A 27,880-nucleotide genomic window follows, 5' to 3' on the forward strand; every position below is an offset into this window, starting at 1 on the left:
GCTATTTTTGATATGCATGATTTTAATAACTTTCCATCAATTGAACATGTTACAGTTACCTCTAAACATTTCAGATATATTTACATTGTATAATTATGGAAAGTATGCACCATGCAACCAAGGAAGTCACAGAAGAGGCAAACAATACAAATCTGACCTTTTACAAAGATGAGAATCACTAGATCATCAAATTCTCTCAGGTATCAATAGTATGAGGTAAGTAATAGTTAAGATGAGGCACTTTAACAATAACCCAAAAGGTAGTTTAGTGTACAAAATTATAAACAGAAACAGTTATTCATATTGCCCCTGATTAGATTTAAAAGTGATTTTAAATTCTATATACAGTGTCTCAGATGCCTCATCCCATTTAAGCAAAACATTTAGGAATTACAAAAGAAATCAAGGCATTAATGCCATTAAATATGTGCAATACGGAGGGATGAGTAAAGAGGGGTATGTAGCAATACAGTTTTAAAGAACTGCCTCATAGAAAGTATATAGAAAGAATCCCTACTGTGTTAAAAGAATGCCAATTAGGACAGGATTTAATTCTTATTGGGATTTATTGTAATTAGAAATGCAACAAATTTAACTTTACAAAGGAACTAATTATACCAATTAAAAACCACTTAGTAAAACTTTATAGGAATTTATTTATTAAAATTACTTAGGGCACTTTTCCAAGGAATTTTAGCAAAAAAGGTTTTAAGCGGTTGAGTGCAGACACCCATCCTTTAAGGAATTCAGATTTATGATGCAAGAATGGTATCTGCAATGAGCATTTCTATATCAAGATTCAGAGAAAGAATATAATGCCCAATTAAATTCAGCAGTAACAGAGGGATCTTATAAACCTACAGGCATCAGTAGTGCCTGGCCATCTCCTGCACTGCATATCCTGGGAGTGTGTGTGTCTGGCTAACAAGTTCACAATTTTCCAACTGGAGATGATATTTTGAAAGACTAGCAAGAATTCTCATGATGCCTAATTTGTAGTGAACTGTCATATCCTACTGTTTGTTTCAACTGATGTGCAATTGTGACAAACAAGCAAGTTAAGTTGATGCAACAGTATCTTGAAATATGCTTTCTCACCCTATATTTTTGGAAGGGAAAAGGGAGACTAAGAAAAAATTATTCCCTTTGAGAAATATCCATACTGTGTCAATGTTGCTCATAAATTAGTACAGGCTTATAACAAAGTACTCTGGATTTTATTTTTAAATGTACTTTCAGAAAACCAAAGATGATTTACTTAAATTTGACATTTTAAACTAATTAAAGAAATGCAGGCTACATTAAGTCTTCTGTTTTTAAAGATAAGCCAGTCCAGTTTTAAAATTTAAATGAAACTGTAAAAAAAAGCTTTAGTTATTACAATGACAAAATTAAACTTGGCAAAAGTAATGAATTTTATTTACAAATACATGTACCAAGATTACAACAGAAATACTCTAGTGAAACTCCATCTCAACAAAAGCAATGATTTATTGGTAATGGCATTAAATGAAACAGACTGACAGTCTCTGGCTACAGTCAAGCAATTATCCAGGAGCTGTAGATAAAGTGAAGATCCCATTTGATTGCAATAAGGCGATCCAGTGTTTCTTGCATCTTAGTGGCTCTCTCCTTTTTTGCCTACCACCTGATAAAAGAAAAATAGAAAATAATCACTAATGAAAGTTAAGTTGGAAAACAAACAGCTTCCCAACCAATTTTTTATAAGCTTTGAACTAAATAAAGTGGCTGTTTTCAGTTGTAGTAATGGATTTTCAGCATGCATTCTAGTGCTGTATACAGAGGGAGCTGTAAATTCCTGCAGGAATTAAACAGGACCTGCAATATATGTGAGGAAATCCCCATCTTCAAGTATTTTTAATCCAGATAGCAAAGATCTCGTTTGTTCGAGGCAAGTTAGGAAAAAGGAACAGCCCTCATATTTTTATTATTCACAAAACCAAGTTAGGTGTTAAGAATCAGACCTGAACACACAACAAAAATGTAGTGGTAACCCATCCTTCTGGGCCCAAATTTCAAGTAGTTGTTGTAGGAGATGAACTAGGTCTATATTAAAGACAGGTCTGAGAGAAATTTTTGCCTTATAATGTGATTCAACACTGAAAAGTAACTAAAAGTGGCATACCAGCATTCCACATTTATTTTCAATGACTTTGATGTCAAGTGTGCTCAATGCTAGTGAAAAAAATTTCTAACTGCCAGCTCTGCAAACTCAGTCTGGAATCAGATTCAAGTTGAGTTCTTCCCTTTCTAGGTATCATCAGTAATAAAGGTTTAGAGGGCAGATTTGCCTTCTAAAACTAATGCAACCTCATTAGTTTTGACTGGAGCTTAAATAATTCTGTTTCTGCACAGAAAGGAAGAGAATCCAGCCCACTTGGCTAAGATAAGCGCACACAAAACAGGCAACAGATCTAGGTGTAAAATGGTTTTTAGTCACTTTTCAGACCAAAACCACACTTTTGAGTTTTTGCCAACCCAGAAGAGTAACTGGTTACAAACTAAACAAATTAAGTGGAAAAAAAATCTGTGTTAACAATTTAATAATCATTACACAGGTCTGGAGGATAGAAGCTGTACTAATTTTGATTCTGTCCCTGATTTACCATGTGGCCATATGCAAGTCATCCTCAGGTTCTTTGTTTACCCTTCTAAACTTGAGAGTAGTACTTACCTACCTGCCTGGTGTTACCAGCAATATGCTTTGAAGCCGAAGTTCTATTTAAATCCTATGTATGTAATAGGGCAAGTTTACAGCACTATGATACTGGCAATGCTGAAATCTTTGAAAAGTAAAAATCTCTGCATTTTAATAAATTGACTAATGTGGCAAAATTTGTTAATGGGGTAGTATGTTACCTTTGCAGTACATGGCTTCCCAAGGACACAGCATGTTCTCACAAAAGTTCATACAGCTCTGTATTTTAGTACAGACTGAAAAGATGATGGTTGGTGTACCTGGTTGGAACCGCGATTATGTTCTGCTGTGACACATGAGAGATCTGGGTTATTTGTCCCAGTATTGCCTCCCTGAAAGGGCTGCAACAGCTTTCACCACTCAGCTGCAAATGGCCTTTCACCACTCAGCTGCAATTGCTCTGACTAAAAAAAAAAAACCATGCTGATTGAATTCCTTTGTAAAGAGCTTTGGGATCTATTGGTCATCGCCTCCTCCAAAGAGCTTGTGGACAGGAGGATGCTCATTGAACTGCAGAGCCTAATGTGTAGGGCCAAGAGAATTTTAATTGCATGGCAATGTTGAAGTGTCCATTAAAAAAAATCCATTCACTTGTGTTAAAGTTTGATTAATCAAGTTAAAAAAATAAGATTAAACCCAACAAATAACGAAATATATATTCTTTGATTGTGAATCTTAAACCCCAAGCACACCAGATTTGGATTAAACAGGAAAACATGAATATATTAAAGATTATTAAGATGTTAGCAGATGTGTAACATCAATCAAGAAATAGATCGATACCATTCAGAGGTGGGAATTGTCAACTTGCCCATGTGTATTATCTGCAAAAATTAAGCACCAGAATGGATATTTTGTCATTACAGGCCAAAAAGGCTCATTTCCCATCCCTATCCCAAATGGAGGATGGTTTTAAGAACAGCAATTTCTTACTTTTAACAAGAAATTCATCTCCCTCCCATCACTTACTGGACACTTTATATGGCAGTTGTTTGTAAGATACCATACCTTAACTATGAGTAGGTACTGCAATTGTGACATAATACAAATATTTAACATTAGACATTTTGTAAAAAATCAAGTGAATAATTTCTGGATCTGACTGGCCCAACAATGGCAGGGAAATGAAATTGGTATGATTTGCTAAACATCTTTCTACTAAAAAATTAGCCAACTAAACTGAAAGTTTTGAAACAATAACTGGAGATGAAAAATCCTGAGATTGTCTTCATGATCGATTACACCGTAAAAATCAAACTGTTCTAATGTTATTCCCCATAAAATAAATTGTATAAAAGCCAAATTAACATACTTGCTCAACTCTCAAACTGCATCTCAAATTGCTTCTCAAATTGCTTTACAGGATTAAATAAAAGATAGACTATAAAAATCACAGAAAACAGGTCTAAAAAGCGTTGTATAACAAATCTACTATTTAGTTTTAATGTTAACAAGCATAAAAATTAAAAAGCAAAGCTGAGAAAGAAAAGATTTTAAAATGGGATTAAAAAAAGATGAGTCGATGAAGCAGAGGTGTACAGGAAAGCTGTTCCAGAGTACAGGAGCTGCAGAGGAGAAGGCTCTTGCACCAGTGGCGAGATTGTGGAAAGCGAGAGAGATAGATGCTAGATGAACGGAGGGAGAAGGGAAGGGTGTGGTGCGAGACAAGGTCACTCTTAATATTCATTTTAAAACATTTTCTTCTGCATTTTTAGTTCTTTGGGGTTGGGAAGTTAAGCTGAAAAACAAAAACAAAATGTTAGAAAAAAGGAAAAGCAGCCTGGAGTGCAGTTTTAAGAAGAAATGAAAAGCTATGATCATCTGGGGCTTGGGAACCTACTTTTTACATGCACCTAAGCCCCCACTCTAAAAAGGAGCAGTAGTTTATAAGGATTCTAAAATGCTGATATTTATAATAAATATAAAGTGAAATTATGTTAAAAGCATACTGGGACATGAGTGAAAAATCCTCCTTCCTCTCCCCAAAAAATTAAGCCTGCAAGTTCACTACAACATTCAACAGCAAGACACCTAGATCTCTGATGCTAACAAATGGGAAATAAAATAAACCCACTTCTTTGACCCATCTCACTTGGTTGGTCTGGCTAGCAGGGTAACCTAGCCTAGCAAAGTCTCTGGAGGGAAACATCTTAAAAGTAATCTGCTACAATAGTTCAATCTGCACTATAGATATGGTAACTTTAATGAATACATAGCTTGCATTGGCCTACAGGCAAAAACTAGATGTCAACACACCTATGGTGTTTAGTTCTCACAAATATCACACTGTCTCATTTTACTACATTTACAAAACTGGCCATAAACCAAGCATTTCAAGTAGTATTCTTATTGTGCATTGACTTTCCAGGAAAATACAAGTATTTTATTTACACTCTCCTGCTGCTCATGATGTCAGTTAAACAGGGCAATAGAGTCTCTTTTCTCCCCTGCCCTCATGTACCTCAGTTTACCACACTCCACTCAAGTTTTGTATTAAAAAAGTTTTAGAGCATTTAACAGTTCCCACTTATCAGCTAAACTCAAGTTCAGAGGAGAGGGAGGAGCTACATCGTATCAATCTAAGTTTAAAAGCCACTTGTATTTTGCATCATTTTATTTACTGAACTAACATTAATAGCTGGATTCATGTGTCACAGTTCACTGTCTCAGATAACAGGTTAAGTTATCATTGAAAGACCAACCAGCAACTGCTTGTTTTTATTAGTTTTCAGTACAAGATTGAACTAACCACAAACTCCACATTTGACATTCTAAGTACTGGATGTTGTGGCCCTTTTCCGTTTACCTTTTCCGTTTACCTTTTCCGCCTTGAGCAGCTGCTCAGTTTAAGCTTGGTTACCTATATAGGGCTTTTGATGCTCACTTTAAACACAAACAAGATGGTCCCTCCCTGATGAACTCTTGTCTAAATCAGACAAGTTATACAAAAAGTGTTAAGACAGCAGAAGACTGGGAAAAAAGGAAAGCATCTACTGGGAGCACTGATTATAAGGAACTGTTGCAGTTCTATCTTTATTTGTATTATAAATTACAAGACCACAATGGAGCATAGTTTGAGCCAAAGTTGAGATTAGTGAGCAAAGTTAAAATAAAAGGAGTACTTGTGGCACCTTAGAGACTAACCAATTTATTTGAGCATGAGCTTTCGTGAGCTACAGCTCACTTCATCGGATGCATACCGTGGAAACTGCAGCAGACTTTATATATACACAGAGAATATGAAACAATACCGCCTCCCACCCCACTGTCCTGCTGGTAATAGCTTATCTAAAGTGATCATCAGGTGGGCCATTTCCAGCACAAATCCAGGTTTTCTCACCCTCCACCCCCCCACACAAATTCACTCTCCTGATATCAGGAGATCTCCTGATTCTAGAGTAATCATTCTGATTTCAGGAATCAATCAGGAAAGCATCCTGATATCAGGAGAGTGAATTTGTGTGGGGGGGTGGAGGGTGAGAAAACCTGGATTTGTGCTGGAAATGGCCCACCTGATGATCACTTTAGATAAGCTATTACCAGCAGGACAGTGGGGTGGGAGGCGGTATTGTTTCATATTCTCTGTGTATATATAAAGTCTGCTGCAGTTTCCACGGTATGCATCCGATGAAGTGAGCTGTAGCTCACGAAAGCTCATGCTCAAATAAATTGGTTAGTCTCTAAGGTGCCACAAGTACTCCTTTTCTTTTTGCAAATTCAGAGTAACAGCCGTGTTAATCTGTAAGTTAAAATAGTGAGTTCTCAGGAGTTATACATAGTTATCTGTAGATGGAGAAAATGGGTTTTGAAGAGTTTTCCAGTTAACTTTTTATTCAAAACCCTTTTTATACACTTGAATATAATGTCCAACATTAAGGTTGTACAGCTAAATTGGAAAAAGTCTGGAAACGCAAAAATTAAAGTTCCTATGGGAACCATAACTACACATTCCACATGTTATAGTAAAATACTTAACAGTAATATTAAATTATGTATTCTGGAATTAAAATAGGAAATATTACGGATGTGTATACGTATTTAATTTGGTGGCTAAATTTTGTCCTAGGAGTCTTGGACCAAATTCATATCTGGTTAACCAGTCCTGAATTTATCCCCTTAAAATCAGTCAGGAAATGCAGAAGTTAATTGTACAACTTTAATGTTAAATTAATATTTTATTTAGTTTTCATATTTCTTTAAAATGGAGGCTGCAGATGAACAAATACATTCCTTGCTATTTAGAAGTGTGTATTCCTTTGACTGCAGCACGCATGTGGAGCAGGCATCATGCACTCAGATGCACTGGTGTGTTATTTACCAGAACTATACAGGTGTTTCCAAAAAGTCCACCAAGGAGCAGCTTTAGGACCTGCTCTCCACAGAGGCAAGGACTGACATCTGGGTTCACTCACCCAAACCAGAACAAAGAAAGCAAGATATGCCTGGAGAACTGCACCAGTTCTAGGTGCTTGCACAGCTTTATGAAGACACAGTAAGTCTGAATTGAATGCGAGAGTCAATGAGTGCATTAAAAAACATTAATAGGAAGATGACAGATGGCCATAGAGGAGAGTCCAGACAGAGGCAGCAGTTTGGGACAGCTGTGCGCTGTATCATGAACTGTGCAGCTTAAAAATTAGTAAGGTTTTCCACTGTCTGGGCTCTGTGCTACATTCAAGCGTTTTAAAATGTTTCCTAAATGTAGCAAGCATGCACCTCATTGAGCACTACTTGTATAACAAGCCTGAAATCCAGTTCATTAGTGAATAAAATAGTGTTCCAGCATTTTTAAAATAGAGGAAGTCTTTCACTGTCAACAATAATTTTCCTGAGACAGTTAAAAAAGATCTTCCTGGAATGGAGACCAAGATGTCAATTTGAAAAATGAATTTTTCAGATTATGAAGCAGTGAAGATTATGAAAGAAACTATTTCACAGACTTAATAGCAATGATTACTCTAGAATGCTGTAAAACTAATACAAAACAAAATAGTAACAAGTCCTTTTAAAAAAGCAGAGCATAACAGATGTCTTTTGGCTACTCACTGTAATTGGGTGGTAAGAGACTTATCTACACATTTCTTCTGGTTTTGAGCCAACTGAAAATACTATTAAACAATTCTGTATCAGTAATTCAAATCCCTTTTCAGCACATTTAACACAGCCTTTTTAGTCATTGTCTTTTCAAGTTTGAGTGTATTGAACCAAGTGTTAAAACTCTGCCTTTTGCAGTATCACATTTAATCTAATGGATATAAATTTATCTGTAAATCCTTACAACACTAAAGATTATCAAGGCTTCCAGATAACTGATTTTTTGGCAAATACTATTGGTGTAAAGAATCAGGTTTTGTTTACCACTGCGGTGAAGTTATCTACTTAAAAAGAGTGTGGTAGTACTAGTTACCTGCAGCAGTATGGGACTAATTATATACGGAATTGATTGGCTAGAACACATTTTAATTGGCCAGTTTTAGATGGAGTTAGATGTGGAATAGTAAAACCACCCCCGCAAACAGCAGAAGCTATGTCGGTGACAAAAGCTCTGCTGCCAACATAGCGCTGTCCACACCATCACTTATGTCAGTATAACTCATGTTGCTCAGAGGGGTATGGGGTGGTGGTGGTTTATTCACACTCTTGAGCAACATAAATTCTGCCACCATAAACTGTAGTGTAGGCATAGCCTGAGAGTTGGCTACCCATTAAGTACTCCATTTCCTTTAAGCCCTTAAAGCATCCACTTTCAGTCCCACCCAGGGTGGTCCAAAAGCAGCTCCAAAGGAATATCCAGACAAATCTTTATTAGGAATAAAGAGTCCTTAAATGATATTGGAACAAATTAAAGTTAGATTAGAGTTATGTTATGAAATTGTATAAAGACAGACACCATGCGTTACTGAAGAAGCAGCCTTATAACCAAGCATTTCCAAACCTCTCTAGTCTCTTTAAAATTGCCTCCTGAACAAAATCTTCAGGCACAGATTTTGGTTTACTTAGGCTTTCTATTTTCCAGTCTCTGCAATGGCTTTTCTACAAACTGCCCACCTGTGGGGCACAGAAATATTCAGAGACACCATGAACATTGCAACTATTACATATAAACTTTAAGGGGTCATTGTTTATCAACTTTGAACCCCTAGCTGTTATTTTACATTTCCAAAATGCCTTACACCTTGAAAGATTCTCAGGCATGTTACACATCACAGACAATGTTGCATGGAAGCCAAAATTTCAAAAGTTTCAAAGGCACTTGTGTTGCACCGAGAGGAATAAGAGGCATCTTAAAGCAAAATGAACAATTACAGAAAGAATCCACTTAGCTGAGAATGAAACTACCAATCCACTAACAGACACTTGTTTTAAAAATGTAATTAAATATTCATGTGTGTGTTCTGGATTCCAACTTACTCGCTTGAAGTCATTCATGTTTGTTGCTTGGACTGGAGTTCCAATAAATGTAAAATATGTAATTCTTGTTGTCTCTTCATCACCATGATTGGACTGGACAAATAACTAAAAAAAGTAAGATAGTTCATTTATTAATTCTAACTTTGTTAGATATACATGGTGTAGTTACAGCAGTTTGGCCAACACTACAATCCTTCCCTTAAATGTGAGGTATTACACTTGTTAGTTTCTCAAAATTTTAGAAAAAGTGGGGGCAGACAATCTAACAGCTTCAGAAGTGGAGTATACCCCAAAAATACTACTTTGTGGGAAGTACTATAGAAGTATAAATAACTACAGAGTTCTTTAAATATAGGCCACTCTCCTCATTAAACCTCTTTGCTCACCTCTGTAAAAACGACTACTAATCAAGCATGCAGCAAGGTGGAATCTAGGTTTCCCCAACTTTGAGGTCTGTGGTTAAATCAGAAGACCACATTCACAAAGCAAGAAACTTCTAAATCAAAGTAACTGCAGGTGAACAGTTAGTTTACCTACTTTCAGATTATATCAAATGTCAGTTTAACCATTTTCTATATTTATTGAAATCAGCATTACCTCTTCATAGCAAATTGTGTAATTACGTTCTTTCAGTATGAAGATTTGCTAGAATTCAACAGGAGCTCAGTAGGGATAACTTACATGGCTCTGTAAATGTAAATGCTGTCCTATATGGATTTCATGTTCTCTATCACTTTCTCTCCTTAAAAAAAAGGATGAATTGGTAATAAATCTATAAAACCAAAATGTTTTCTAATTTGGTTTAATCTGGCTTTATATCCACAAAAGCCAATACATATTATAAAATGAAAAACAAATCAATCATCTCAGGAAAGGGAAATGGACAGGAACTGGGACCAGACGACAGTTTGGGAGTACAAGGAACAGATCCTATGGGTCTCCTGCACCCTTATCTATAATTGTTCATTTTGCTTTAAGATCTCTCTTATCTTACAGCAAAGTAGCAACAAGATCCCTCTCCCTCCCGAGGAGGGAGAGCAGCAAAAATTAGGGGGCTACTATGGGCCCTGTGCCTCATGCCACAGGGAGCAGCGTTAGTTGCCCTTAAAAAAAAATTCTTCCAATGACAGTGAGTTGAAATGTTTTCCTATAAGGGCTGGATAGCGTGAAGAAAGGGAATTTGCGGTGAATAAGGGCTGTGAAGGAATCTGCCCGGCAGAGGCACAGGAGGGGGTTGTTTTCCCAGGGGAAGTGGGAAGAAGTTATACTGTAACTTTTGACAAATTGCTTATTTATTGTCTGTCTTTTTGCAAGCATCTTGCAGCACAGACTCTCTGCTAGTACAGTGCCTAGCACAAGGGGGCCCCAATCCTGGCTGGGGCCTTTAGGTCCTTCTACAATAAAATACTATTACGGGGGGGGAAATCTACTTATGGAGAAGATGTTCACTGTGGCAATGACATTGTAATATATCTTAGCACCCATCCTTGAAACTCTTGGGCACATGCTTACCATTATGAAAGTGAGTAGTTCTACAGAAGTCAATCGAACTGTTCGCATACTTAGTCTTTGCATCATTTCCTGATGATGCATCTGCTACGTGAATCAAATTTTGGTCAATTTTTCTCTGATGTACAAGTCTTCACATAACCGTTGAAACCAGCACTTCAGAGAGCAACACTGGATCAGGCAACATTTTTGGAGCCAAGACCTCTGTCCCTGTGTCTCTAGGAGCTACTTACCTGCATCATACCCCCATTACGAAACCCACTGGAAGTTTTTTTTAAATTAGTTCTATTATATTGTTCAGTTAACAATTAAATGTAGATTTCACAGTTAACAGGATGTTGTTCATATACTGTTTAATAAGATAAATTTACAAATGCATACAAGATTCTCACACTTAAGAACCCATAAGCCTACAGGAGACTACTGGGAGTTAACAAGCAGCAGATACGCGAAAAATCTTGGAATTGACTACAGTGCAGACAAAAAACCACCATTACTACATGGATATCAGTCTGTACTAAATGCTAAGTTGGTACATCATGCAGATTTCATTTTAAGACTGTCCATATAACCTGTCCATGCAAATGTTATGATCTTGTCAAGTGGGTTCAATCCCAGAAGAGTGATTCACCTGTTCTACTGTGAGATTCTGTGACTACTAGAGACGATTCAGTCTGGCTATTGTGGCTTTGGTGTGAAGCATTACATTCCAACTAGCATGTCCATGACCAACCTCTGTTGAAAAAAAATGGCTGTGGCTTGCAATTCATCTTCATAAGTGGTGGTCTGGAGAGCAGACATTCCACATTCACAAGAACACTTTGGCTAAAAACCCAACCTTATTCAATGGCTAAGTGAAGGAAGCATTTAAAAAAAAAAAGCAATGCATAATAAATGGAAAAGAGGGGAAATAGACAATGTAAATTAGTAAATGAGGTGCAGAAAATTGATAAGGGAAGGCAAAAAGTCATAAGAAAAAAAAAATCAATGCCTGGCAAAGGTAAGGACAATAAAGAGTAATTTCCCCCAACCTTCTGGCAGAGGTGGATCTCAGCTCCGCTGATGTTAATGTAATAAATTTTGGAATACCGGGAAAAATCCAGAAGACTGAAAAATTGCTAATGTTGTGCCAACATTCAAAAAAAAACCAAGCAGGATGACGTGGAAAACTATAGGCAGTTAGCTGTACATCAACCCCATGCAAAATAAAGGAATCACTGCTATAGGATTCAATTAATACAGAATAGCAATATAACTAATGCCAATCAACATGGTTTTATGAAAAATAGGTAATTTCAAACAAACCTGATTTGATTTTTTTTACAAGAGAAATTTGGTTGAAAGGCAGCTGCATAGACGTAATGCACTTGGACTTTTGTAAAGCATTTGACTTAACAGCACACAACATTCTAATTTAAAAAAATCAGCACTATACAGTATCAAACCACAGGTTATATAGATTAGGAACTGGCAAATGATACCCCCATTGACAGCTACTTCTTGAGATGTTTCTATTGGTGTCCTCCAGGATCTATATTAGACCCAATGCTATTCAACATTTTTATCAATCTAGAAGTAAGTATGGAGTATCTGCTGATAAAGCTTGGGGATGACACAAAGATTAGTGGAGAGTTAAATAACAAGGACAGGATCGTCAGAGAGCAATCTGGATTTGGTAAACCAGGCCCATTCAAACAGTGAGTTTTAACAGACAGATGCAAGGTTATACATGTAGGATCAAGGAATTCAGGCTGTACCTACAAAATGGGGGACTGTACCCTGGAAAACAGTGACGGAAAAGGATTTAGTGGACAAGTAACTCAACATAAGCTCCCAGTGTGATGATGTGGCAAAAAGGGCTAATGCAATCCTTTGATGTATAAGCAGGGAAGCAGTGAATAGGAAGGTGATTTTACCTCTGTATACAACATTGATACAGGAATACTGCATCTAGTTTGATGTCCACATTTTGAAGAGGATGTGGGGAGTACAGAGAAGAGCCACAAAAATTATTTGAGGGCTAGAGAAAATGCACTAAAGTGAAATAAAGATCTCTGAATCTTTTTGATAAACTGAACAGCTTGAGATTAGCTGATTAAAATATATAAGAATATTCTCAGGAACCAAATGCTGAGTACTATAGGGCTGTTTAATTTAGCAGCCAACAGCAAAACAAGAACTGATGGCTCGAAGTTGAAGCTAGACAAATTCACATTTTAAAAAAAAGGAGGCTTTATTTCTAAACTATCAGGAACAAAACACTACAGGAAGCGCCCAGATGCCCTTCTGGAAGTTATGCTTTATTCAGACAAGTTACTGAGTTCAGTACAGGGGTAACCCAGAGAAATGTAATGCCCTGTGGCATACACAAAGTATTAAAGATTTAGTGGACCACAAACTGAATGGGTCAACGTGATGCAGCTGAAAAAAAGGTGAATAATAGCAGCAGTGTTGTATGTAAGACAAGAGACATAACTGTCCCACTCTACACAGCACTGGTGAGGCCCGCATTATAATACTGTGTTCAATTCTGGATGCCACACTTTAGTACATGTGTACAAATTGGAAAGAGTCCAGAGGAGAGCAACTAAAATAAAAGGTTTCAAAAACCTGACCTATAAGGAAAAGTTAAAAAACTGGGCATGTTTAGTCTTAATCTGCAACATGGGAGACCTAGAAAGTTTTTCCTAATATCCAACCTAACTATAAGCACTAGAATGGGCTTCCAAAGGAGGTTGTGTAATCCCCATCAGACATTTTTAAGAACAGGCTGGACAAACACCCGTCAGAGACAGTCTAGGTTAACTTGGCCCTACTTCAGCACAGGGGATTGGACTTGATGAGGAGGGGAAGGATAGCTCAGTGGTTTGAGCATTGGCCTGCTAAACCCAAGGTTGCGAGTTCAATCCTTGAAGGGGCCATTTAGGGATCTGGGGCAAAAATTGGGGATTGGTCCTGCTTTGAGCAGGGGGTTGGACTAGATGACCTCCTGAGGTCTCTTCCAACCCTAATATTCTATGATTCTAAGGTCTCATCCAGCCCTAGATTTCTAGAATTCTGAAAGTCCGACTGGATGTCTAACAGTCCCTTTCTGGCCTTAAATTCTATGAACGTATGTTTGACATAAGTGTGTAGTAAATCTGAAATGATAGACTGTTATAAGAAAACCTGGCTAAGCTTTGGAACCTTTGTCACCTCCACAATTATTTTGTCCCAGAGTATTTTAAAGTAGACTTCCAAACTTCATATAGCTACATTTGCATGAAGCTTGGAAGAGAAAGCTTTACTTACAGTTACGCTGTTAACATTCTGAAACTTTACATAGCGAAGCTGGACAATACCATCTTCTTTTATATCATCTGGCGTTAGTTCCAAGGCTTGGGTTGGTTCACTTCTTTCTGCCTCTTCAAAGTCCATAGATCGGGGAAGGTTGATGAAGATTTTTATATACTTGGGACCTTGACCTGTGTTAAAATAGATCAGCAATTTTAAGTAACTGAACCATGTTTTAAAGTATAAAATTTCAAAAAACATCTTTAGGACAGTCTGTTCTATAAACAGATTAAAATTTTAGTTTTGCTACGTAAAAATGTGGTTTCTGTACTTCTGTCTTGCATAGATTCATAAATTTGTACTTCTATCTTACTCTAGTGTATTGTCAATATAAACATCTGTGCCATATCAAAAATAAAGCACAGGGATAGCATGAGGTTACATTAAATTTGTTTTAAAGAACAAACAAGTCTATTGTACTGATTTTCTTTTTTTTCCTAATTTCAACGAAGCTGCTACAGGACTTTCAGAGATCAATAGGATCCACACTGTCCTCTTGCCATGAATACATGGGACTTGCTAATAGTTATAATGACACTGCTCAGAAAACAGGAACTGCGGCTATTAGATTCCAGATACTGAAATAAGAGTCTAGTTAAACTTGGAAAAACACTTAAGCCTTTAAAAATGGTGTAAGCAGAACTTATTAGGAACACTTTGATGGAATGAAGAAACAGATGCATTTTACTCACCATTATCCGGCCCTTGAAGTTTCATGGAATAAAGCTTGACAGGTTGATTAAAAGCTACAGTAATAAGGAGCTGTAGAGAAAAAGTTTATCATAAAGTATTTTTGAACACAGAAAAAATATTTAAACTAGAAAAATAAGCCAAAATTCTGTTTAGTTCAGGAAGAGTAGCTGTGATTGCTAGGATGTGATAATATTCTCAGTCTTTATATGTAAGTATCATTAGAAAATAGAGAAAATCCTCTTACACTGTTTCTAAGAAGGGTCATTTTAATGAAAGCCATTCTACTAGAACCCTGAACCAAGTATTTCAGAGAGTTTGGCCAAAACTTTTGAAAATGGGTACCTAAAGTTAAGAGTCCTAACCCAAACATCTCGTGCAAGATTTTCAAAGGAGACTAGTAATTTTGGGTGCCTCAATTTTTGGCTGCTTCATCTGAGATGTCTTAATGATGCCCAATTTTCAAGACTGGAGTATACAACAGTTTCCAAACATTTGAATATGAGTTTAAGAGCCTAACTTTAGATACGCATTTTCAAAAAATCTTGGCCTTCATCTGTATTAGTTACAGGGCAGCCCCCATCTCACCCATGTCCCTGAAAGCCTCCACAAATTTAGAATTCTGTTTAACAAACATTTTACATAGCATCAAGAGCTGTGCTTTATCTAAAGGAAAAACATTTAGAAGCTATGTGAGATTACGGTTTTCACTGATTTTAAAGTTTTCTTCCCCAAGTCAATTCTCCACCGTTTAAAATAAACCCTTGAGCTTGCAATTAATATCTAGTAACAGGTTTACTGCATTCATCAAGCGCAGGGATGGGCAAACTACGGCCCATGTCCGGCTGGCCAGAATTTTTAATCTGGCCCCCGAGCTCCTGCCAGAGAGCGAGGTTGGGGCTTCCTGCGTGGCTCCCAGAAGTGGTGACATGTCCCACATCCAGCTCCTATGCGCAGGGACAGCCAGTGGGCTCTGCATGCCATCCCTGCAGCTCCCATTGGCCGGGAACTGCGGCCAATGGGAACTGCAAGGGCAGCGCCTGTGGATGTGGCAGTGCGCAGAGCTGCCTGGCTGTGCCTCTGTGTAGGAGGCATAGGGGGACATGCCACTGCTTCTTAGAACTGCCTGAGGTAAGCACCACCCAGAGCCCGCAACCCTGACCCCACATCCCAATCCCAAGCCCGCACCCTAACCCTCCCAGCCCTGATCCCCTTGCCACCCTCTGAACCCCTTGGTTCCAGCCCAGAGCACCCTCCTATACCGCAAACCCCTCATCCCCACCACAGAGCCTGCACCCCAAGCCAGAGCCCTCAATCCCCATGTCCCAGCTCCCTACCCCAGCCTTGATCCCCCTCCTGCCCTCCAAACCCCTCGGTCCCAGCCCAGAACACCCTCCTGCACCCCAAACCCCTCATTCCCAGCCCCACCCCAGAGCCCACTTCCGCAGCTGGAGCCCTCAAACCCTTCCCCAACCCCCAATTTCATGAACATTCATGGCCCACCATACAATTTCTATACCCAGATGTGGTCGTCAGGCCAAAAAGTTTGCCCACCCCGATCAAGTGTGTAGTTTATTGTAGGCTTGCTGCTGGTAAGTACTGTGTTGTTTGGCATTTGGTTAGCCAGAAATAGAAAGATGGGAAGAGCTATTAGTCTCCACACAAGTTATTTCTCCTGCTTTTTAATCCCAAGACTACTGTAAACATAGGAGAATTAGATAACGGTATTAGACCAATACAATGAAAAAACCTGCCCTTTAAAATTATATTGAACCTCTAAAACAAACTGAAATTATACCTGCTCATCACAGTCAGATTCCAGGTAGGTAGAGTCTTTACGTAAACAGTTATCAAATCCATGTTCATCACTTTCATTAAGACATTCACAGCCAGCTTTATTAATAAACGGCATTAAATCCATCTGAAAAAGAGCCAACAGTGTTGCTTGTTGGGTGCTTGAAAATCTGCCATCTACTAATTGAAAAGGATTAGTAAATATGTGGATGAGTGAAACTCATTGGATATAGGAGAAGATAAAATAATAAAACTGGTCAGACAACTTAATTATGAACAGAACACATTGAAGCATTCATCTTACATTTTAGTTAAACTCCCCCCTTACCTCCTCCTTTCCAAATTTTATAATCACATATTCCCTGGAATGCAAATGCACAGAAGTCCACAGCAAGAGACGTATAATAAAGTGAATTATCGGAGGCTGTATTTTGGTTTAAGCATGAAAACTATATCCTAAAAAATAATAATGCATTTGCAAAACAGGCACAAAGACTGAAGTTTTAACAAAGTCCAAAAATAAGTCTACTCAAAGATTAATCGTGTACAGTTAATGGAACAGCTTAGAATGCTATCACTGTAAATGTTACTAGACTCCACCTGCAGAGCTAATCTTGTTACCTCTCACACATAGCACTGAAAAAGATGCTGTTAGTTTTATAAAAGGTGTCGATGACTAGATTGCACTCATTTCTAACAGGTTTTAGTATTTAATTAAGATCCTTTCATCGGGCATTAAGAATTCCCCAGCCCTTTTCCTTGTGCCTACTAGAGCTTTCAGAACAGCGAATAGCAGCAATTGCTTGAGTCACTGAAGAGCAGATTTCTTCATGGTTGAACTTTTTCTTATGAAGTATCCAACTAAGGGTATTCACATCTTGAAAGAAAAACATGAAAATACCACCAACTATATACCAATAGGGTACAAAATCTAGATCAAGATGCACTCAGGATATCTGTTCAGAGGAAAAAGCGTTTGTTGTTTTATTTTTTCTTCTTTTTCAAGATTATAGAAGTCTATTGTGCCTTCAAGAAGGCTTAAGTTCTACCCCAAGGACAATACCTGATGTTATGGACTACTAAAAAGCTGTGACATCGCTGTGTAATGCAGTTAAGTACACAGCTAATAGCTCAACAGAATTCTTTACTAGGCTTGCATCCTCTCGAATTTTCAAACTTCTTTAAAACGTTCAACCCCACGAAGAGGCAAAGAAGAACACATTACCGAGGACAATGTATATGCTCAGTTTATAGCTTTAATATTCAGTTTAACTTGTTATGAAAAATGAGGTGGCCAGAACTCCACCCCCCGCCCCCCCGGAGAGAAGGTGGATTTCATGCTTTCCTTACTCAAAAAGCTCAAGAGATTTTGTTTAAAAAGCTTTCCAGATAATTATAACCTTTAAGTAGAGGCTGAACTTAAAAAAAAAAAAATCAGTGTTCTAGAAGTTTATTAGCAGGTCAACAGATTAAATTGCAGTCTTACTTATAAGGGTGTGAATTTGTCTGTTACACAATTGAGTATTAAAAAAAAAATCTGTTTATGAAGTTACCTAAGTTTCAAAAAAACAGATGTATACCTACTTTGCGCTCGTGTTACTTAAATTACTTCTAATGTGTTTTGGGCTGTGAAGCTAAAAAACAGCCTTTTGCCTCTTTGTATTACAATGTTGCCATGCTGGATGTTACATTAACTATTAGTGTAAGTATTTACATTCACAACTAGATGCAACACTAATGCTGGTACCATAGTGCGTAATTGAACTGTTGCAAATTCAAGTGGCCTGTATTCCTACTGTTTATTTACATAAGAACGATTCAACAGGAAGAGTATGTTATTTGTATTTGTATGGTAGATGTCTCTATTTAGCTATGAATTTAAAGTACTTAACATCCAAAGAGATGCGTTTTTACATTTAACATAATTTTAGGTTTCACAACTACTATTCACAGTTAAGTTTAATGTATTAGATTTCCTAATACTAAATACAAACCTACTGTAGTGAAGCTATCATGTTATTGAACCTATTAGTGGTTTTAGTGTTTCTGAAATATAATACCAGGTATTCAAATCAAAAGTGTTTTTATATTGCTGCCAGAATAATAAACCATCCCTTTTTAAGTAGAAACATTATATCAAATATTGCTCAGAGAACGCCACCTCACATGACAGCTCTATCAGAGTGTTTTGTCACATTAAGTTTCTCATTTACATGTGTTTGTTGGTACAGCTGTCAGACATGCTTAAGATTTGCAGTGCACAGTTGCCTTCGGGTAACATGAAAACAAGTAGAACAGTGCTTTCAGGAAATGTTTTCTTCCTTAAGTATTTCAAACCATATTACTTCTTTAGCATCATAGTTTGGCAACAGTGGTTCAAAACTCCAAGTATCCTGTTAAAAGGTTTGATTTGTCTGAAAATTAATGGAATTACCATAAAAAATATTTAGGACAGCATTTTCCAAATGTTTGGACAAAACAAATTGATTTTATTGTCAAAAAAAGGACAACAGTCAGGTTATTTAGGCCCAATGCAGATATTATGACACTACAGCTTTATAAAAAAGCAGCAATGTTTCCACAAACTTTCAAATTCCAGTTCAGTTTCTGTTGAATTAGACATTCCCAGGCAGCTTTTGCAATTCAAGCATTTCAGCAAAGTGCTAACAATGGAACCAGACAACTTTTGGTTTTCACTGATCAAGCAGAAACATTAGAAGAAATCAGCATAAACTAATGTTTTTAAACTTTACCAGTTTTTTTTAATTCTGTGCATGAACATGCAAGAAAAAGGGTAAAAAAATGTCTATTTTCATATGACATCAGTTTTAAATTATGGACTTCCCTCCAGATCTTAGTACATGAAGTTAAAATGCTGTCTCCTCCAGACCTCTCATTAGTTCATGTGTGACGAAGTGTTGGAAAACCACCATTATGAATAAAGGAACTTTGAGATATTTTAATTGAGCACACTTACTAATTGAGAGATAAGTGAGGAGAAATACAAACAACATTCAAGCAGAACAGTTTCTAAATCAAGCTTCACCATGTTTCCTGTAAGGCGTCAGAAGTTCTAACGAACCAAGGAAAAATGTTTGCTCTTTATCGTACTTACCCTTCCATTTTCAGTTATTATGTTTTCTGTGTGAATGCAGTTTAAATAATTTAATTTTCAAGGTGTCTATATTAAATATTTCTCCAAACATTTTCCCTCCCCCAGGAATGATCTTAATTTCAGTGAACATTTATGCCTCAAGCAAAAAGTTTTATGTATCCTGTGACTATGCTATGCCACAATATTCTGCGACAGACTAAAAAGTATTGTTTAGTTTTAAAGATATAATTTGTAGCTTTTAGAAAATACATGAAAGGTTATACACTAATAACGCCATAGCAACAGATGAGAGAGAAGTGAAACAAGTTCAGGTTAACAGAATTGTACTTGCCTAGTTTTGACTATTCCTATTCCGCTGTGATGCTGTGACCCACAGAGAACCCCTTTTTATACCACCCCAAAACAAGAGCTACTTTATATCTCTGTTTTGCGGTGAGGGAGGAATTAGGTAAACAGAGTTTGGCAGTATTGTACAGTTTTCCAAATATTCTTAGAAGTTAATGACCAAACTATGATAAGCCACACACCACTCCTTCCAATAAGCAGCTTCCAACAAGCTTCTGGGGTAGCTGCAACATTACAGCATGAGCAGATTAAGAAAAAAAGTTATGAGAAAAGGAAGATACTGAAAAGGTAGCAAAGAGGATTCATTAAGGAACAGTCCACAAAATCTTTAAGGCTTTAGCAGTTATAGAAATAACTGTCACTTTCCAGGAGAGAGATCTCCACTTTCTAAAAATGTACAGGGAAACAGACTGAGAAGTCTGGTAGAAGCAAAGATATAGTAAATATCCACAGCAAAATTTTCAACATGAAACACGAAATCCAATGTTCCAGACGTAGAGGAATATTTTGGAGGAGGAGATTTTTAGTTACACCATTTTCAGATATTACTGTAATATATTACTATGCACAAGTCAATCTTTAAAAGTTTGCTAGGAAAATTGAAAAGGCAGGTGATATTTCAAAAAAAACTTAAGACACTTAAGTTTCTGCCTAAACGTATCCACTTTAGTTAGATCAGAGTACATTTAGAAAACAGGGCAACATTGACATAACTTGCAATAATTTACTTTAAAAAAATCTTTAAAGTAAGGGATGCATACATATCCTTTTGGAATATCTGTGTCCTCATTACTTCCAGGATCATTCTCTAGATGCTGTTTAATTTTTTCTTCTAATCCTACAGCATCAGCTCCTTGATACTGGTCGATTCGCACTTTGTTTCGGAAAAACAGAAATGTTGGTGTTGCTGATATATTATTGGTTGCAGCTGTTCCCTAGAATTCACAAATTGATCATCAGTGTTGTGTAATAAAATGTTAGATACAAACATTTCTAAACTTGAAAAAAGTAGCTTTGTTAACATGCAGGAGTATTAGCAATCATGATCATTTGCATCTTCGCACATCTAGAAAAACAGCTTAGATTGTAACTAACTGTTGCTGTGGAATAGCCCTAGAACTAAAGACCATTCACTCTGGGATAAGGTAAACTGGTAGCTCTTTAAGCTCTTCACCCTCCTCTGCCAACACATATCAAGGTTAAAGCCATGATTGCAGACCAATAGACATGGTTGCTAATAAAATGAAGAACAATGTATAGCAATCTCACTTGTTCCCTCTTCCATGATTGCCCTTAACCAGATATTTTATATTTTTAAACATACAATATATATATACACTAAATATTGATTAGGAGATTCCATTGTAACACTGCTGCCCGCAGCAGTACAAAAGGATTTTCATTTTGTTATCTGCTTGTGTTTCTAATCTCTTCAGATGCCTTTGTATTAGTTATCTATCCTGCCTGGGTCTCATAATCTATTCCAATTTAGTATCATCTGCAAGTTCTGTTAATGTTGTCTATTCCCCTTTTTCCACTAATAAAAGTAAGACTCCTGGTCATTTCAAGACACTTCCTAGCCCCTCAATGTTGATGTTAATCATTTAACCATTTTGTTCAGCCAGTGACAGTATTGCTCTACTCCCAACCCCACTGAAAATAAGTTTTTATAACATGTCAGAAGTCACTAATAAATGCTTAACTAAAAACTGATATTATATCCGCAGCAGTCTCAATACCTACTTATTTGGTTTTTTCATTTGGAAATATACGCAGACTTGTTTGGTAAGATTTATTCTTCATAATTCATGCTACTATTGCCCATGATTTTGTAGATATTTAGCACACTGGACACTCCACCCAGCCAGGTACACCAGTTAGGAATTTCATGGTAGTAACAACTAGGATCATTTTATTTTTGTATTAAACAAATGCAGTAATTTCTCCTGTCTTATTGGTACCACCCCAATACTCCAAGAATTTTCTAATCTAACTGTCAGCCGTTCAGTAAGTTGATTAGTTAATTGCCATAGTGTCCTAAGATACATAGTTTGGACCAACTGACATGTTTATTCATGATTTCCAGATCCACTCTTTTATGAAGAGCAGCTTATAAGGCAGGGGTGGGCAAACTTTTTGGCCCAAGGGCAACAGCTGGGAATAGAAATTGCATGGCAGGCCATGAATGCTCACAAAATTGGGGTTGGGGTGCAGGAGGGGGTGAGGCCAGAAAGGAGGAGCTCAGAGTGCAGATGGTGGCGGTTCTGGGCTGGGATGAGGGCTCCGGCTGAGGGGTGCAGGCTCTGGGGTGGGGCTGGGGATGAGGAGTTTGGGGTGTAGGAGGGTGCTCTGGGCTGGGACTGAGGGGTTCAGAGGGCGGGAGAGGGATCAGGGCTGGGGCACGGGGTGAGGCTCCGGGCTGCGCTTACCTCAAGTGGCTCCTGGAAGCAGTGGCAGTCCGTTCTCAGCTCCTATGTGGAGGCACGGCCAGACGGCTCTGCAAACTGCCCCATCCGCAGGCACCACCTCTGCAGTTCCCATTGGCTGCGGTTCCTGGCCAATTGGAGCTGCAAGGGTGGCGCCTGGGGCGCGGGCAGAGTGGCACACCCTGGCTGCACCTACGCGTAGGAGCCAGAAGGGGGCCATGCCGCTGCTTCCAGGAGCAATGTGGAGCAGCCCATGATCCTGCTCCTCAGCTGGAGCGCAGCAGGCCCCAGACCCCGCTCCACAGCAGGAGCTCAAGGGCCAGATTAAAATGGCTGGCGGGCAGGATCCGGCCAGCGGGCCGTAGTTTGCCCACCCTTGTTATAAGGTCTTACTTCCCAATGATCAAAATGTATTTTTGTATACTACTCACCTGGCACTGATGTACATCCACTTCCAAAAAAGTTGCCTGGGGATATTTATTACTCAAAGCACTGAAAGCTGGGGCTATCCTCACACAAGGGCCACATCTATTAACGAAAAAAATTGATATAAGCTTGTCCAACTTTTTCAATTGGGGCTGTATTTTGCCCCTAGATACACTATCCAGTCTCTGTTGAAGTCAATGGGAGCTGCGTATGCATTTGGTCCTTACAGATGTAAGTTTCAAAACACCTTTCATAGTTGGTTGGCAAACCTGGTTAGATATTTGTAAATGACACAGACAAAATAATGTGAGAAATGTAAGTAATGTGTCCCGCTTCCTGCTTAGACCGTTCTGATTTTACAGTGATAAGCTTCATCTGTTAGCTCTAAACTCTATACTTTAGGTTTAGTCTGGTTAGTGTTACCACATATCACTATCAAGGGAGATCATACCAGGTAAAAAGGAAGCTGTCTGTCCAGTTTGGGGCAGAGTTCTTTGCAGCTCTGAAAGAGAACTGAACTACACTCACAGTGGAAACACAAAAATCAATAGCTCAGACTAACCCTACTTCGTATTTTAATAAATATACTGAATTTTCACTTTATTAACTGTAGTTATAGAATTAATTCTCTTTTCCATAGTAGTTGGTGTTCTATGTTTTCTGCAAAAGGTTTACCATAAGTGACATTAGCTTCTACTACAGTATTCACTCAACCATGAATGCTATGTAGTTAGTCTTCTCTTTTCTCCTGCATTCGGCATGAGAAGTCACTGATCTCCAGCAGCAGTGTCTGCAGGAAGGCACATCTTCAGAAATTTCATGAGGTCACTTAGGGTCAGATTTTCAAAGTATTTAGGTTCCTAAATTCTACTGAAATCAATGGAAGTTGGGAGCCTAAATACACCTTTCAGAATGCAGGCCTAAGCTACTGCTCTCCTAACTAGAGCGCATTAACTCAGCTCTTTTTGATTGTAACCTCTTAATAGTTGCTACCCCAAAAATGTTATTTATTATAGTGAGGAAGTACTATAACTGTAGTGAAGAATGAGACTAGCTTACTTAAAATCCCAATCACTACAATATCTAGGAAGTATAAAGAGACCGAGGTGGTTTCCTCTTCTCCTCTCAATTTTTACTAAAGTAACTTTTCTGGCAGACAACTTATGTATGTTGTCATCTCTTGTAGGGCCTTTCATCTATCCTCGCCAATCACTCACCTTACAATTTCTTTTCAGCTGCTCCATAATGTGCTTTAATAGCGGAGTTATATTTTTTTATGGTTGCCTCTAACTGGCTCTTGATCCATGCTTTACTATAGCAAAAGAACTTTGAAGTTAATGAGAGTCTACAATGCTTCTGCTGTTCTTGCCAATTGTAAGACATTCAGCTACAAACACTGTAGTAGATCAAAATATTAAACATGCCTATTTTAGGACGGGGGGGGTCTCAGACACAATTTCCTTAAAACTGGGTCATGTCAATCAAGTTGAACAGATTTCTTCTATACAGGTAAGAAAATGCATTATTTGCTATAAGAGTGCTAACAGTTATAGTACTTTATTTGCTCATAAGAACCATTTACTTGCCCTGAGCAAGTGGAATAGCAGGATTCCGCAAGGCTGCAATAAGATACAGCCAAGTTTCTATAAAGCATTAGAGATTAGAATGTTATAATAAAAATTGAGGAAGATTTAAATTCTGCTTAGATGTTCATCTCTTTGAGACAGGGACTATCTTTGTTCTGTGTTTGTACAGTGCCTAGAACAATGGTGTCCAGGTCCATGACCGAGACTCCTAGGATCTACAATGTTAATAATTAGGATTACATGACTTCAGTACCAAAACCAGAGTACCCACAAATATGTAGCTCCAAACTGCAAAATGGGCTCGAGAAATTACACCACCAGACTGATTACAATGAGATTGGATTCAATACAACAATGCAGAAACACAGCCCCCACCCCCTCCAAGGCCATATATAATTAACATGAAACCTACCATTATGTAAAACACTACATAAAAGATGGGCTTGCTTTCTGGTTCAAATGCTAAATATAGTCTTCGATTTAGAAGACTGCAGTTTCATTAATTAAGCACGCTGTTTAAAATTCAAAAACTTTAATGAATTTTGTATTGACACTCTGCAATCAGAACTGCAGGTATTAATAATACAAAGATTAATAACTGGTTCCCTAATCCTTTCCATAGTAGTAGAGTATTTTTGTCAACAGCCAAGATGATGCAGCATTCTGACAACTAATTACAAAATTATTTAAGTTAGACAATGCCTGATATTTTTAATTTTAATTACTGTAAGATTTTCGAAGCCAGAATTTTCACAGTTAAAATTCAAAGGTAGGGTAAGCATTTGCTAAACCTAAATTACCACTAAAATTAGACATGCCTGATCCACCTACCAGTCTACTGAAGTTAAATTAGCAAAAAGCAGAGGGAGAGTCACCCTTTCCATGCAAGAGTGACTATCTTCTACACATTCGGGGTTTTAAACAATCACAGGGGAGTCACATGGACCTCTCTGCTACTGGGACAGTCTGTGTGATGGACATTATTAGCAAACGATCAGCGTGTGTCCCACTAAACTCACACAGCAAAACGTTTCCTTCGCAATCAGGAGGGATCATAAACTCTGCCCTTAAACCTCTCCCCAGTAAGGGGACCTCGCTCCTAGTAAGGAAATCTGACACCCGCCACCCGCACAGGAGACACAAAGTTCGGTGCAGGAGGACTGGGATTCAGACCAGAGTCTCTCCTAGGCCGGAGAGCGAGGAGTGACAGGCAGTGGGGAGAAGCCCCTTACACAGCCCCGAGCAAGAGACCCAGCCAGACCCGTCACGCCTAGGAGACCGAAGGGGAAGCGAAGTTAGCGCCCCGCCGCCCACACGCCAGGATCCGCCTGCCCCCACAGGGCAGGGGTGCAGCAGGGCGGGGGCGAGGCAGAGCAGGGCGTACGAGACGGGGAGCCCGGGGCCTTGCGCGAGGGGCGCCTGAAGCAGGGAGAGACCCGGGCCCGGCGGGGGGAGTGGCGCCTCTCTCTCCCCAAGGTGCCGATGGAGGGGCGGCCAGGCCCCGGGGACCTCGGCTCTCCTCTCACTCACCCCCGCATGGTGAACTTGACCACGGCGAGCCGGGAGCCGGCGGCGCTGAGCTCCGGCTGGAACTCGGTGTCGTTCGCGATTACCTTCACCCCGACCATCCTGGCCGGGGGTCCCCGCCACCAGCGGAGGCAGCGAGCCGCAGACGCCTTCGCTTATCTGCAAAGTCACCGCGGGAAAGGTGCGCCCAGCATGCACCGCAGCCGCAGCCAGGCCCCTCTCACGCGGCTTGCTTCCGGGGGGCGGGGCCGGCGGAGCGTGACGCCGCTGCCTCCCCCGGCAGCCATCTTGCTGTAGGGCGGATAAGGCCGTGGGTGGAATTAAGCAGCCATTTTGAATGAGGGACTGGGGCAGCCCTCTCGCGGCGTCCCTACCACCCGCAGCCATCTTGGTTTGGGGCGGGGAGCAGCCCCGTGGGAGTGTTGATTCCCAGCGTACGGGAAGCCAGACGGGTGGAGGAGGGAGGGGAAAGGCAATGGCCTGGCGTGAGTTTTATAATCTTATAACACCTTATCGGTGGTGTGAGCCCAGATCTGTAGCGTGAGTCAGCTGTGCACGGGAGTAACTGAGCTACTGGAGCCGAGGCAGCGCCCGAGCTCTCGCCTCGACGGAGCCTGCCCAGTCCGGGGTGGTGCGGGTGAGGAGATCCGGTGGCTCCTCATAATAATACTGAGCGCTGATGTCGCACGTCCTATTCACGTATTTCTCGGGGTCAGGCATTTTCACCCCCATTTTTCAAATGAGGAACCTAAACCATGGTTATGTGGCTTGACAATAGTCAGATGGAAAATGTACCGCTTCACGGGTCTGTGGCCTCTTCCTTCCACCACAGTCTCTCCCTGTAAAAAAAACCAACAGCCCTTCAAGGGGGGGAGGGGGGTGTCTCAAACTGATTGTCATGACCCCTCAGCCAGTCAGGAGGTTATTATGTGATGGTCAGAGCTGTCAGCCTCCACCCCAAACCCAGGTTGCCTCCAGCATTTATAATAGTGTTAAATATTTTTAAAAATGTGTTTTTAATTTATAAGGGCAGGTGCCCGTGGGGAGGGGGGGGTGTTACTCTCTGAGGCTTGTTATGTGAAAGGGGTCACCAATACAAAAGTTTGAGAACCATTGCCTTAAATAGGATAAAAAGAAAAGGAGTACTTGTGGCACCTTAGAGACTAACCAATTTATTTGAGCATAAGCTTTCGTGAGCTACAGCTCACTTCATCGAAGCTCATGCTCAAATAAATTGGTTAGTCTCTAAGGTGCCACACGTACTCCTTTTCTTTTTGCGAATACAGACTAACACGGCTGTTACTCTGAAACCTTAAATAGGATGGAGACAAGCACCTTTACAATGTGATGTCACTAAAATAGAAGTGGTGCCCACTCTAAAGCAAAGTTGTGATTTGTAAATCTGTTATCAATAAAATGATGAAGTCTTGGAAGGGAAGAAGTTGATCAGTGGAGCTGGAACTATAGTGCCTCATTGTGGTGTTGTCCTTTTGTAATTCATTAGCCAGGATAATGGGGCAGATGTCCTACCACCTTGCTAGAGCAGGGGCTCTACAGTGCCTTTGTCCGTATAATGAATAATTATACCACCTGTAATTAAAATAGTAGTAGTGGTCCATGAAAGCATATCTGACTACCTTAATAATCCTGGGGTTCATTAAATAACAAATGAGTGAATGAAAAAGGAATAAAATGAACTGGAGAGCATCTTTGGTGAACAGCTGCACACAGCCAGCGGTGTTCCTCATAGGTGCTAGAACTAGGGGTGAGGCCGCACCCCGGGCTGGATTACCCAATAGGCAGACTAAGCACGTACTGAGGGCACCAGCAAAGCAGGGGGAAAGAAAGAATTTGATATTTGATATTTCAAAAAAAGCATCAAAGTAGTCATCATGGGAAAAATCAGAACTTTGTTAGACTTCCTTACACTCCACTACACACTCTTCCCCCATTTTTCTGTTCTCTTTTTATTACTTATCCCCACCCACCTAAACCAGGG

The 27,880-nt window shown here is 39.3% G+C and overlaps 1 protein-coding gene across 4 annotated transcripts; it reads right to left on the bottom strand.

Moving 5' to 3' along the window:
* Positions 1-1,402: 1,402 nt before the first annotated feature.
* On the bottom strand, positions 1,403-26,101 carry TXNL1 (thioredoxin like 1). 4 transcript variants are annotated; one of them, XM_073343600.1, is made up of 8 exons: positions 25,885-26,100; positions 22,774-22,870; positions 20,678-20,851; positions 16,461-16,583; positions 14,665-14,698; positions 13,931-14,103; positions 9,131-9,235; positions 1,403-1,648 (listed from the first exon to the last, which is right to left on the bottom strand). In XM_073343600.1, the coding sequence occupies exons 1-8, from the start codon at positions 25,980-25,982 to the stop codon at positions 1,619-1,621; spliced, it is 834 nt and encodes a 277-aa protein (XP_073199701.1). In that variant the 5' UTR covers positions 25,983-26,100; the 3' UTR covers positions 1,403-1,618. The 4 variants fall into 4 exon arrangements, with proteins under 4 accessions (XP_073199701.1, XP_073199699.1, XP_073199702.1 ...); XM_073343598.1 differs by having other exon boundaries at positions 14,665-14,734; positions 25,885-26,099; XM_073343599.1 differs by lacking the exon at positions 1,403-1,648 and adding an exon at positions 1,656-4,457 and having other exon boundaries at positions 14,665-14,734.
* Positions 26,102-27,880: the final 1,779 nt, after the last annotated feature.

Source organism: Lepidochelys kempii, chromosome 5, assembly GCF_965140285.1.
Source record: "Lepidochelys kempii isolate rLepKem1 chromosome 5, rLepKem1.hap1, whole genome shotgun sequence".
In the NCBI taxonomy this organism is placed as follows: domain Eukaryota; kingdom Metazoa; phylum Chordata; order Testudines; family Cheloniidae; genus Lepidochelys; species Lepidochelys kempii.

Bases quoted from the DNA above. Each gene is read 5' to 3' on its own strand.
- TXNL1 (XM_073343598.1), bottom strand. From the start codon at position 25,982: ATGGTCGGGGTGAAGGTAATCGCGAACGACACCGAGTTCCAGCCGGAG. The intron at 14,104-14,664 runs GTGAGTAAAATG...ATTTTAACACAG, and splicing joins ACTTCAAGGGCCGGATAATG to GTCAAGGTCCCAAGTATATA. The intron at 1,649-9,130 runs GTAAGTTGGAAT...TTCTTTTATCAG, and splicing joins ACATGAATGACTTCAAGCGA to GTGGTAGGCAAAAAAGGAGA.